The sequence below is a fragment of the Rhododendron vialii genome, chromosome 9a, assembly GCF_030253575.1.
Source record: "Rhododendron vialii isolate Sample 1 chromosome 9a, ASM3025357v1".
In the NCBI taxonomy this organism is placed as follows: Eukaryota; Viridiplantae; Streptophyta; class Magnoliopsida; order Ericales; family Ericaceae; genus Rhododendron; species Rhododendron vialii.
This window is the reverse complement of record NC_080565.1, coordinates 32,465,616-32,479,859: the sequence shown is the minus strand read 5'-3', so window position 1 is coordinate 32,479,859 and position 14,244 is coordinate 32,465,616. Positions and strand designations below refer to the sequence as shown.

At 36.2% G+C, this 14,244-nt stretch overlaps 1 protein-coding gene across 4 annotated transcripts in view; it reads left to right on the top strand.

The window, feature by feature from the left end:
* The window catches only part of LOC131301121 (probable LRR receptor-like serine/threonine-protein kinase At1g56140), a 477,161-nt gene that overhangs the window by 57,834 nt on the left and 405,083 nt on the right, over positions 1-14,244 (top strand). For all 4 annotated transcript variants that reach the window (XM_058327280.1, XM_058327283.1, XM_058327282.1 and 1 more), the window contains exon 2: positions 11,035-11,227. In XM_058327280.1, the coding sequence (XP_058183263.1) occupies positions 11,035-11,227 (193 nt within the window). The remainder of the gene's footprint in view (positions 1-11,034; positions 11,228-14,244) is intronic.

Genomic DNA, 14,244 nt, shown 5'->3' with positions numbered 1-14,244 from the left:
TAGCAAATTTTCAGCAGGCGTACTATCATCTACTGTTATTGAGTAGTTGAGAGATAATGAATGAATCAAATTGTGTAATGATGATCTTTCAATTGTACGGAGTACCATATGCCAATGCCACTTGTACCAAGAGTACTGAATAATTGGCCTTGAATGAAAGTCTACTTCCTCCATCTTTTTAAGTTAGGAAAACATGTAGAGAGGTAGATAGAGAAAAACTTGTAAAGAGGTAGTTAGAAAAACTCAAAACCAAACAAAGTGATGTTTCTTTGTTTTTTTTTTTGCCAAAACAATAACAGGTGCTGAAAAACAATATATCAGGAGGAAACTCTATCCCTAAAAAAGGGATCAAGAAACTAGCAGTAGGGGACTCAGTCCAAAAACTACTCTCAACTCCAATTAAATTCACCACTCTAAACAAACAGAGCACTTCAGAAAAATAATCAAAAAATCCACACAGTGGTGATAGAAGCCCCACAAACAGGGAGCAATCCCACACAGGGACACCAAAGAAGAGAACCAGAAAAAAAAAGAAAAGAGAAAAACCAGAAACAAATAGTCGTCAGATACATGGCAGGAGAGTTGGAGGAGGGGCAGCGGATGGTAGTTTGGGGAGGAGGAAGATGGGGGTGAAGGAGAAATGAGATTGTAGAGACCCGTAAATTTCCTTATTTTAATTTTAATATTTTATAAAGGGATAAGTGATGGTTTAGTGTGGAATTTGTGGTTGCGGGTTAATGTGCAAGAGTATGAAAAATGTGGGTGTTAGTGTAATATAGTGCATGTGTGTATATGTGTGTGTGCCAGGAGAGAAAATTCATTTCTCTCCTCCCTCTCCATCTCTCGGTTCTCTCTCTCCTCTCCCGGCTCTCTTCATCTCTCTCACTCTCTCACCCAAAAACTCGCCTCTAAACTCAAAACCCAAAACTATCAACCTCAACTCCATTTTCTACTTGTGTAATCGGGCTCGTATCGCATTGGATAGAGCTCGGTTCGGTGTATTTAGCTCGGTTGGGATTCCGGAAGCTAGGGCTTGCAGAATCTCTTTGGTTTCGGCTTGGATACTCGAGGTAGGGAATTCTACCTCTCTTTATATGTTTTATGGGTGATTTGGTGCATGAATCGTGCTTGTAATGTCGTGTTTAAGTTTGGATTGAAAATTCGTAGTTGCTGTTAGAATTGTCTGTTTTTCCTAGATTCCTACCGGTAGGCCTGTCCTTTCTACCGGTAGAACGTTGTTACTTTACAAGAAAATCGATTCCCTACCGGTAGGAGCCTTTTCCCTACCGGTAGAACAATTGAGAAATTTCTTCGTAACCAGCTCAAACGTACAGCAGCAGCTCAAAAGCTGCTCAACGTATCGAACTTCTACCGGTAGGAATTCCATACCTACCGGTAGGTCAAGCACAAATTCGAATGTTGACCTTTCTGTTTCCAAGTTCTACCGGTAGGACTTGCTTGCCTACCGGTAGGTTGCGTGAATTGGAGTTTCTACCGGTAGGACTTGTTCACCTACCGGTAGGTCTAGGTTCTACCGAAATGTTGGCCTTTCTGTCTTCAAGTTCTACCGGTAGGACTTGCCTACCTACCGGTAGGAGACTAGGAGTTTGAGCTGCTTTCAGCTGCTTCCTTGAGCTGCTGCAGTATCTTTCAGCTGCTTTCCTATATCCTTCAACTCGCGTGTCGAAGCTTTTCATTGACTCTATTGGGTTCGTTTACGCATCATTTCTAGTGTTTGGAGAATAATACATATTTCATACCTAAAAACATGCCCGATGGACTTGAATGAACTTATTGAGTTAATTATCACGGAAACTAGGATCAACGGATTGACTTTAATGGATTACGAATATAATGTGATATGCTACCGCCTAATTTGAACTGAAAACCGCAGTGAGTAGTTGATGCGTGGGTCATGGGTTTAACTTGAAGTAAAAGGTTAGTAGATTGCTTAAAGGGGAATTAACGACGGTTTACGAACATGTGAAGAACACAATGATATAAAAGATAGCTATTCGATGTAACGTGAAGCACGTATTGTGAATGTTGATATCTTTGAAACCTGAAGCTGAGAATAAAACATGAGAATCAGATGTACGGGGTCTTAAGAACCCGGAATGAGAATCGGATGTACGGGGTCCCGAGAACCCGGAATGAGAATTGGATGTACGGGGTCATGATCACCCGGAATGTAAATTGGGTATACGGGGTCCTAATGCCCGGAATGTCTTTTGATTGATATCATAAGGTGACGATGTGAAAGATTTCTTGCGTGCCCATCAAGGATCCATAGGGAACTTATGAGATACTAAGCGGTTGTAACGTAACCATATGAGGTGGATGCGTGAAGATCGAAAGATGAGTAAAAATGAATTCGAAGGACAAAGATAGGTTAACTGTCAAGAGTGAAGTGTTCGTTTACGTTCTAAATTTCTAATATAGTACTTGTGTCTCATCCATGCTCCCTTTGTTATTCGAAAGTCTATGTTTCATCGACATCTTTCATCTCATTTGCATATAGAGTTTGCGTAGACTTTTCTACTGGGCTAGTGTAGCTCAAGCCTTATATTATTTTCAGGTGCTAACCCGGAACCATAGCTTGCATTGCTTGGCGTGCTTGGAGTGTGGACATTATTTTTGAAAGTTAACCGAAGGAGTTGCCTATTCATCTTTGTAAATTTATTTTGAAAGATGTATTTGTAACTAAAATTGTAATTCTTTTGACTCGAAATATTGTAACCACTAATTCTTTTTCGAACTTCGCTACTTATGATAATCTGGGGCCGTCGAGCCAATGTTGTAATATGTTGGAACATTATGGACTTGGAAGCTTAATTGAGGGAATGGGAACACAGTGATCTTTTGGGTACAGTACGGATATTTGTGAGTATTTTAGTATGAAAATTATTTATAATTATGTTAAAATTCGAGGGCGTGACAGAGATAAAACCTCTGAAATTTAGGATCGAGAGAGGAAAAACCCCACAAGGGGAGAAATTCCTCCCCTCCTGTTCATTACAGTTAGAGTAGTTGTTTTTTTTTTGAACAGCAGGGTTAGAGTAGTTGTAGTGGTGTTAGTTTGGTACTGGTTGCAAAGACAATTGGGTTGAATTGGGGATGGGTTGGCATTTTTACCCAAGTATTTTGATAAATAACCATTTTGAGAAATAATCACTTTTTAGCGCAAAATATCGCTAAATTATCACCTTTTTTTTTGTTAAATAACCTTTTTTTTTGCACTAAAAAGTGATTATTTCTCAAAATACTTGGGAAAAGTATCAATAACCCATAAAACTTTGGTGCAAATTAATAAATGCGAAAAAAATTCAAATGAGGACAAAAATTTCAGATTTAAGTTAAGTCTAAAAGAATGCTAACGAAAACAGGGCTTTGCATGTGGAAGCGCAGTAATTGGTGTTTGGGGGCTGAACAAATATATGAGTTTTGGCACAACACATTTTTGGTTTTTGGGTTTATAGAGCAAAAGCCAAAAAAAGGCTTGGAGGAGTTTTTCCCATTCTCCCTTTCTACTTCTCATATTTGTTGGAAACAAAAAGACCAAATTGCCCTTTACTTATTTTGGAAATAACCACACCCGTCAATAAATAATTAAATATTAACCTCCCTACATGTCCCTACATTTTACATTTGACTTGAAAATTTGAAGATCAGCAGAAAGAGTGTTCTTGGGTTCCTAATCGTTAACTACTTTTCGAACTCAAATCATCAGTTCCGTGTAGAGCATAGCAGCCCATCGGTTTTGTGTTTTTGTCTTTGGCATCTCTTTAAGAGAAGGTATAATCGCTAATCTTCTGAAATTGGCAGTAATATTGGGATTTTAATCTTTGAAAATTTTCTTGGAGGCTTTCAATTACCAAAAAATAAAGAACAAAAAAGACTTCAAACCAAAAAACTAATCCTTATGTCACATCGTTATTTTACTTATTTTTATTTCTTCCTAATTACCTATAAAATTGAAAAATTGTTTGAGACGTTCAAATAACAAAGAAGAAAACAATTTCCCAATATAACTTTAAAAAACTTATTAACACATTATTCATACACATTACTTATATAATATAATAAAGGGGCAACACGGTAAAAAACCCAATCTATAATTTATTTTCAACACATATCATCCAAACGCTACTCCTGTTGCAAAAAGTTAAAAAGGCAGAAAGTTAAAAATGAAAAGCCAAAAAAGTAAGCTCCCAAATATCCACGTAGTTTTTCTCGCTTTTTTTTTTTTTCCCCACGAACAGAACACTTGTATTTAGTAGCTCTATAGCGGGCACCAACATATTGCACAATGAGGAATTCAAGTGGCAATATTCCTTCGAATTTAGGAATACGGTAGCAAATCTCATCATATCATCCTAAAAAAGAGAATAGTTTTAGAAGGTTAGCCCCAAGCCCCCAACCTATTCTCCACAATTTATTTCCCCAACCTTTGTTGTCCAAAGATGTCCTTCAAAATAAGCAATTTGCTTCCACTGAAATTTCTTTATGCTGGAAATTCGATGGACCAACTACACTTAAACTATTGGAGATAATTTAAAATTTTGACATTTAATATGGCTTAATTTGAATTCTTTGCTCATTTATTGTGTCTGGCCTCATTACTCTCCCTTCTCATCATATATAACATTTACTACATGCACCATGCTGGGTTCTTGATTTTGGAAATCTACGTATATATATACCTATACCAAGTCATTACATAGCGATACACACTTCCCAGCATATTACTCTCCCACGGGAAAAGAAAAAACCGGAGAAGGTCGTGGGGAACACAAATGATTTTTTGGTCTTGAGTTTCACTACATATATATTTTCATTGTTTTGAGCATACGGGCGATTTTTGGTTCAAAGAAAGTTTTAGCTGCACACAAACCTTTCTAAGATTATTTTATCTTGGGACACTACAAGAAAATGCAGATTTGGCGACACAACAAAGCACATTGGCAAAAGTGTACATGGGTCGGCAAAGGTTTTCGCTGACGAAAAAATTTTTGTCGGCAAGCTGTTGGCGTTGATATGTCGGGAAAGGGTTTCGTCGACGTGAATTATCCTTCGTCGGCAAAAGTATAGTTTCAGCGATGCAAGCTTGCATCGGCATATCTATCGGCAAATGGTATTACGTCGATTTTAAAATCAAAGAGTGTAAACACTTTTGCCGACGAGATTTTTGCATCGCCAAAAGTCAATTTTAAAAAAACATACATCTACTTGTGTTGTGCTTTTGCGTGCCCCGTGTTTCAAACTCAAGGTCTCCACATCACATGTCTAACAACTACACCAACTTACTTTTCATTAATATTTTGCAATATCTAATATATATAACCTACATATACAGTTTTTTTATCCTTACATATACAGTACATATACAATATTTTACACGAGATACATTATTACATACTCTTTTATATCTTTTAGGCTTCGTTTGGCATTTTAATTAAGCCAAAAAGCTCTTTTGTCCTTATTCAAACAAAATTCGTATTAGTTAGTTTTTCATCGATTTTTCAAGGATTATTATTTCTTCATGACGAGAGGTATCTTAAAAGTAAAAAATTACAATCAAATTTTTGAATAAAGACAAAAAAATTAGTTTATTGGCTTATTTTAATCGTAATTTTGTACTTTTTAGATTCGTCTCGTCATGAAGAAGCAATAATCCTCAAAAAATCGACAAAAACTAACAAATATGAAATTATATATGTACCTTATATTTACCACATAATATTGTCTATACATACAAATAACACAAATACACACACACACACACATACACTACAAGAAAAATTGCATTGGGTGACGAATGAAAATCGTCGCAAATTGTATGTTTTTCGTCACAAATAATATAGGTGACGAAAAAAAATTTGTCGACTAAAGGTTGTCGAGGATTCCTACCTGGTGACGAAATCTATTTTTCGTCACCTATAGTGCCTTTTGATGACGAAAAATTTCGTCACGGAAAAATGACTTGGTGACGAAATTTTCTTCGTCACCTATTGTGCTTTTTTGATGACAAAAACTTTTGTCACAAATTATTCCCTTTGGCTCGTCAAAGGTGACCCATCGGTGACGAAATTTTTCGTCGCGAAAGACATTCTTATATGTGAAAAAAATCTCAGTTTCTTGCTCCTACGGGGTTTTGAACCCGAGTCTCATAAGTTTTGCACGCAAGCTTTAACCAACTTTTCAGCATATATTTGAAATATTTAATATATAACACATACATTGAACATTAAAATATATTTTGAACGGCATTTTGAACTATTAAACATTAAAATTAGCAATTTTAATAAACATGAAAGTCGTAGCTCTTTATGTTATTGTTCAAACCCAATTTAAATTATCTCAATCGGAGTTCTGAGCAAAGAGTTATGCCCGAAATATATTTGATGACAAAGCGTAATTCATAAATTTCGTCACCAAAAGATAAATTTTTCGTCACTGAAAACGTAAAAAGAAGACGAAAATATTTTTTGTCGCCAAATTGGTTCATTTGGTGACAAAATATTTTTTCCGTCATCGAATAGTTATCTTTGGCGACAAAAAATAATTTCGTCTCCTTTTTTACTCTTTTGGCGACGAAAATTTTATTTCGTCGCCAAATAGGAGCCTTTGGTGACAAAAATATCTTTTTCGTCGCTAAATAGTTATAATTGGTGACAAAATAATTTCGTCAAGGAAGTTATCAAAATAGTGACGAATTTATTTTTTTGTTGCCAAATATACTCATTTAGCAACGAAATTAAATTTTGTCGCCACTTTTTCGTCACTAAACATACTTTTTCTTGTAGTGATATATATATATATATGTATATACTCCCCCACAAAAAAAAAAATTTGCCCACAAACTTAGAACCTAAAAATATATATTTTTTGAAAAAAAAAATCAAACTTTCTTTTTTGCAAATTAGTAGATATCCATGTGTTCTTCAAATTTTTACCAAAAAAAAAATTTTCAACTTTTACTTTTGCCGACACAAAGATTTCATCGCTAAAAGATTTATTTTTTGGTGATGCACATTCTGTCGCCCAAAGTTACTATCACCGACACAAAAATATCGTCGCCAAAATATTCAACTTTCGCCGATGCATATTTCATCACTAGAAAAAAATTTCGTTGGCAAATATTTCGCGGGAGAATATTTCCCGCCAATCTTACTTTTGCCGACAACATTGCCGACGCACTTCTTTTCGTCGCCAAAAAATTTACATTCACCGACTCGAACAACTTTTGCATCAGCAAAAGCTTACTTTTGCCGACACAAAATGCATTGCGTCGGCAATCAGGTCGCCTTTGGTGCATTTTCTTGTAGTGGGAGTGGAACGTCATACAACTTGGTGCAAGCGGGGACGTTTCTTCTCTTAAGACAAAGCTTTATGCGTGACGCGATCCACATAAATTTTCTCTTAAACTGCTACTTATGAGCTTATATTATTCTCTCAATATTTTGTTGTTGTGGTGTTGTTTATTTTCCGGTTAGGGGTTGTTTACAGAAATTCTAACGAAGGGAAAAACTACAATATACATCACTTATTTGGGTGTTCATCATATGCACCCCCAAAATGTTATAAATTAGAGAGAAAAAGTTACGAATCGTATAAAAGTTACGATATACACCAAAATGTTATGAATCATAATAAAAATGGTACGAATCGTACTGCTGAAAGGTTATGAATTCTAGAATAAAAGTTACGAAATACTAGAATGTTATGAATAAACCATAAAATAGGTACACATGGTACACCCTTTTAAGGGGTGTGTATTGTAGACTTTCCCTCTGACGAATATTTCCAACATAAACAAGTAAGAGAGACGTGAGGAAGGAGATAACACAGTATTTGTGTAATAAACACTTCACGTTATTTCAAACACAGACTACTTTATTGTGCTGCATAAACTCTACTCAACCTCTGATGTAGCGGAAGCTAATTGAAACACAAAACTACTAAATTGAGTCCGAATCCGTTGATTCGTAACGAATACCCGGAAATCGAAATCCTTCTCTAAACCTGTTTAGTCAAAGAATACCCAGGAATAAAGGCATCAAACACTTTGTTGATTCCGTAGAATACCAAAGAATTTGGCATAAAAGAGAACACTCTTTATAATTTCATTAATCATCAAAAACTGAATAGCCTTAAAGCTTACAACTTAATTTATAGTAGGAGAAACCCTACACACTAGGAAATAAAGAAAAAGGAAACTACCAAAGTTAGAATTGAGTCTTCTTAATCAAATAATTCTTAAAAGGAAACTAAATAAACTAAATTGAAAAACTAAATAATGTTAACACTTATTTCTATAATTGCAAGATTCCTAACAAAATAAATAAAAACAAAAATAAGAAACTTTATATATATATTTTTAAATAATATATAATCTTTTCATTTTGCATCATTCTCCCGGGCTTGAGAAAACTCGTCCTCGAGTTTCATTTGCTTCAAATAATCTTGCTCGTCGAAACTTGTCTGCATCAATTTTATACTTTAAGTTGATCTTCTCGAACTTGAATTTTAACAAGAAGTCTTCAAACGCAAAAGGTGGAATATCAGCGAATCCCATAAAATCGCCGCGAACTATGTCTTCACTTTGTTCCTTGCAGAATCCAAATATTTGAACACCTACCCATGTGTATGTTGGGTTACTTCTAGATGAAATTTTAAATTCCAATTGCAACGGCGCTGAAATTGTAGTATTCAACACAAAATGCAGATGATCATCTTTATGCAAAACAATCTCAAACTCCACATCATTGAATGGTTCCTCATCAAAAATAGGCAGTTTACTCCAATCCACAACTGGATCTGGAATAACTTTGGATGTGAAAGGCCACCGAACTGTAGCCTCCTCCATGAAGCATGAACTCAATGGGTTGTAGTGAGGTTGATTATCAATGATCAAGGCAGCCTTCTTGACCAACGCTTCATGCGTATCCTCATTTTGTTGAATCCATACCCTTAGTTGTGCACCCCATGCAGCCTTATCACCTTCGTTCACATCTTCGGCAACAGCATAACAACCATCACAAACTCCTTGTCGCGCCATGATCCGGAATCGAGTGCAGGCTCTGATACCAACTGATGCAGCGGAAGCTAATGAAGAACGGAACTACTAAATCGAGTCCGAAATCCGTTGATTCGTAACGAATACCCGAAAATCGAAATCCTTCTCTAAACCTGTTTAGTCAAAGAATACCCAGGAATAAAGGCATCAAACACTTTGTTGATTCCGTAGAATACCAAAGAATTTGGCATAAAAGAGAACACTCTTTATAATTTCATTAATCATCAAAAACTGAATAGCCCTAAAGCTTACAACTTAATTTATAGTAGGAGAAACCCTACACACTAGGAAATAAAGAAAAAGGAAACTACCAAAGTTAGAATTGAGTCTTCTTAATCAAATAATTCTTAAAAGGAAACTAAATAAACTAAATTGAAAAACTAAATAATGTTAACACTTATTTCTATAATTGCAAGATTCCTAACAAAATAAATAAAAACAAAAATAAGAAACTTTATATATATATTTTTAAATAATATATAATCTTTTCATTTTGCATCAACCTCCCTCTTTCTATTCACTCTCCCTACTTTCCATCACCTTGGTAACATCTTAGAATCACTAGAGTACATAGTTTATATAGATTATAGACTCCGCAAAAACTTCGTGTTGCGCAAAGTCAAAGTTTTTAGATTGGTCCAGAAGAGTTGAACAAAAAACGAGCTTAGAAATAGCATAATTAGATTGAGGTTGAACCAATACTTGATGTAGCGGCCTATCATAGATCAATGTGAACATCACAAACTGCTCCATAAGAAAATCAGTCATTACTGCTACCTGTTTCTGGATGTCTTTTTTTAAGAAGTTGGATACAACGAAGAAACAAAGATATTGGAACCTAGCCAACTACACAAACTACTTAATGACTCTTTACACGCATACATGAACACTTCAACCAAACTCCTGAATCAAGTTTTCTTTTCATAACTTTCTTCATAAGAAAACCATTCATGTGTCACGTGTCTACTAAAATCAAGTTTTCTTTTCAACACTTTCTTCAACGAATTGATCAGTCACCATCCAAATTTAACTCGTTTGACCTTGTCTTAAGTAAAGCTTTTGACCGAAGTGTGATATATTTTTTTTTCAAGCGGTAGTAGAAGTATAAGAATTAGAGAATGAATTCGGTCCGGCGCCGGCGAACAAGGGGTTTTCCGCCACCCTAGTGTGGGCCACCACCGCATGTTTTTTTTTTTTTTTCAAGCGGTAGTAGAATAAGTATAAGAATTAGAGAATGAATTCTGTCCGGCGCCGGCGGACAAGGGGGTTTTCGCCACTCCGGTGTGGGCCCCTACCGCACATTTTTTTGGGTAATCCGAACCATATATCTTGTAGGGCCCGCAAAAAATTAGCTTGTTAGGATATCGATAGGTGTGTCAAAAGTTGAATTTTAGACGAAAATATGGACGGCATGGATCTGTCAACTATTTTTTAAGTTAAACTATCCACAGTAATCCATTCTTTCATCTTAAACTCAACTTTTGACATATCTATTGATACCCAGACAAGCTGATTTTTTGCGTGGATATATTATTTTGCGGGCCCTATTTAATGAACGGTTCGGATTACCCAAAAAAACCAAAAAAAGAGGCCCACGGGGGTGGCGGAAAACCCCCCTTTTTCTCCGCCTCCGGAAAGAATGTTTTCTCTAAGATTATACTATCAAACTGTAGAATTGTATTGCCAATTGACTGTTAATTTGCGTTATGGTTTATGCTATGTTTGGATTGATGTTTGAATTTTTTTTTAAAAAATAGTAGTGGTAATAAGTGGAGAGAGATAAAGAAAGAGAAATGTTGGAAGTAGGAAGAAATTAGAGGAAATTTTTAAAAAAATTCTTTTTGAATTATAAAGAGAACAGGACATTAGTATTTTCTTTTCGAAACAAGATTACCATGTCAGCTCTAACTCTTTCTTTTCTTTTCTTTTCTTTTCTTTTTTGGAAATTTGGGCAGTGAGTGCTTTGAACTCCGTCTTCAGCCAATGGGGACTATCCCCAGCATATTATCAATGGAACATTAGCAGAGAACCATGCAGTGGAGCCGCCATCGACGCTACGGCCGCTACCGCTCTTGATGTCACCTTTGGAAATTACAATCCCGGTATCAAATGCGATTGCAATGGGACTGTTTGCCACATTACCCAACTGTAAGTCTCTTATTAGAAAATACTACTAGGAATTTTCTCCACGATCCCCATATTATGATCCATATTCGTCGTTATTCAAATTGCATTAGGGATGAGTTTGGAGTGAAAACAACTATAGATTGTATTAACCATTGGAGATGGGATCATAATTTGCAATGTAGGTCAATTAGGGATCAGGTGATTTTGAATGACGACGAATGATAGAAAACGATTTGAGCTGGGATGATTTTTGAATTGTATTGAGGGTGATAAAAGAGGTAGAAAAAGGCCAAGAAGAGAACTAATTACTGATTCCTAATGAAGTCATTTTGAAGTAAAGCTATCGTGATTTACTAAAATTCCTAGATTGATATGCTAGGACTATGATTTGCCTTTGACGGGATTACTTCAATCACACCACGCAACAAAAAAAAAATAATAATAATAGGGCTGTGCAAAATCAAGATATTGGTCTAGACTGAACCGATCCGTGTTGTGCGGCGGACCCCCAAAGGACTCAACCACAACCTGACGATTGTTGATGGCCATGATATTGGGAAAATAACCAAACCGAACCAAACCAAACCAAACAAATGCGAAAAAGCAACAGAGAAACCAAACCAAATAAAGAAAACGAATAAGAGAGACCAAGATATACGTGGTTCGGCTTATGGCTATAAACATACTCCATGGACAAGCGAGTAAGAGACGATTCCACTATGTAAAGAGAACGATGCTCCGAAGAGCTACAATGGTGTCGAATAAATAAAGCCCTCACAAAGAGACTCTTACCAATCCCAAAATACAAGTTCTCTTACCAAATTAAAAATCCAATTGGAATCTCTCACCAAATTTAGACTCTCTCTCATCGAGTCTCACAAAATGGAATATTGTTCCACAGACGTGATTGGATGTCACACAGAAATAGATGATTCTTACGAAACCTTACAGTTTCAATCAAAAAGAATCATCGAAATAGATGATCTTCCAGATGGCCGAAGGCCTACAAAACCACCATAGAAAGGCCAACCAGAAGCAGATGAAGATAGAATAGACGAACCCTAAGATTTTACAGATGAGACCCCCAAGGGCCTATCAGAGGGATTCACTCAAGAAGTCCAAACCTGAATAAGAGGCAAGGCTATATTTAAAGCCACAGATTGCTTCATAAAGCCAGAATCCTTACTAAATTATGTTTCCTTTGCATATAGAGTCCAAAACCAAAAAGGCAACTTGAAGATTGGTATCTATGACGTCCGCACGTAAGCTAAGTAAGGGATCCACCAAAAATGCCTTTTGAACTTCACAAAAGTTCTTCCTTCGAAGTTTGAACGTAGTTGATTGAAAACAACTTGAAGATGAATTGAAGCGGTGAAACTCCTTACTAAATTAGGGTTAGGTTTAGGTTTTGGGATGGGCTTGATCCTTTTGGGCCTTGTCCTTATAGGTGTTTGGGCTTTTACTCTTTTAGGTGTTTTGGGTTTGGGCCATTGGCTGTTTAAGGTTGGATTCCCCAACATAATGCACTCTTATTTTATCAAGTTTCTTGATAAAACTTTTTTTGCCTGTCAAAAAACACTTTAAGAGTACAACCATTGCAAATTGTGGGAGTTCTGGTTTAAATCATGGACTTAAGGAAGTTTTTTTTTGTAAAAATATTTCATCAAGATATCTGAGATTTATTATTTGCCTTGTTAGGAAAATTAGGAAAAAAAGTATAACCCTCTTTTATTTAAACAGTTTATGCACCTCATTTGCCATCCAACTCCCTTTTACAAAGATATATTCTGACTAGGGGTGTACACGGTCCGGATTGGTCCGGTTCTCTAGAAAACCAGTAACCGGACCATTTCAAACGGTTCTAGGAAATTGAGAACCAGAACCTAACCAATATATGAGTGGAACCGAACCAGAACCAAACCGCAAAACCGGTCCGGTTTTGATTTGGTTCCGGTTCCGATTCTATCCAATTAGCATCCAAACCTATCACCGGTGTGTGAGAAAGAGAGACGTGAGATTGAAATTATAAAGACTAATCCGTTAAATAAGGTTGCAAAGAATTAAAAGAATAAGAAGGCAATCTATTAGAATAGAAAAAGAAGAAAGAAAATAAAAACTTTCCTAACGAATGAGATTTCATCTCTAAATAAAGTAAGTTTAGCAATAAAGAGATTAACTTACCAAATTACACACATATATTTATTTTATATAATTATATATATTAGTTTTAAACGGTCCGGTCCAGTTCTAGCCACGGTTCTTTAATTAAGAACCGATAACCGAACCAAAATTAATGGTTCTTATTTTTTTGGAACCATAACCTGACCGCATAACCACAGAACCAGACCAAATATGACGGTTCGGTCCGAATCGGACCGGTTTTACGGTTCGGACGGTTTTCTTGAACACCCCTAATTCTGACGTGCTTCTTTCTTGGAGAGCCATAGCACTCCTCCTCAGAGGTAGAACTCAAGGCATCATTAGTGATATTAAAAAAAAATCAAAATCAAAACAATTAGTAACATAGTATCTAAAATTGCAAACCATTAACATACCTTTAATTCTAAACAAGACTTTATGAACAGTCGCGTGCAGGAGGACAGTAAGTCCACTGGGCCTCGCATACCGTAACAAATCAGCCGCGGTGTGCCTCCTCCCCTCACGGTCAAATATGGTCCCACCAACCTTTTTTTTTTTAACAGCGAAAAAAGAATTTATTAATCTACGGTGAGTTAAAAATATTAAAGGAATTAAAGCAAACAATCGGAACTTTTCTCTCGTTCAGTATGGCAAGTGCTGCCGAATGAGCACGCTGTGCTTGAGGGAGGGTATGAAGCAAAGTCTCACATCGTCTCGGTACCAAAGTAACATGAAATAAATAAACGCGAGGGCTCTCTCACTCAATAGCTAACTTTTGGGGATGAATTCTACCCATTACCCTCTCCTCATACCTATTCACCTTGGTCGTGGAATTCTTTTCCAGGATCTTCCAAATTCACATTAATTCAGCGTAGTGCTCATACCACCCCGGTAGAAAG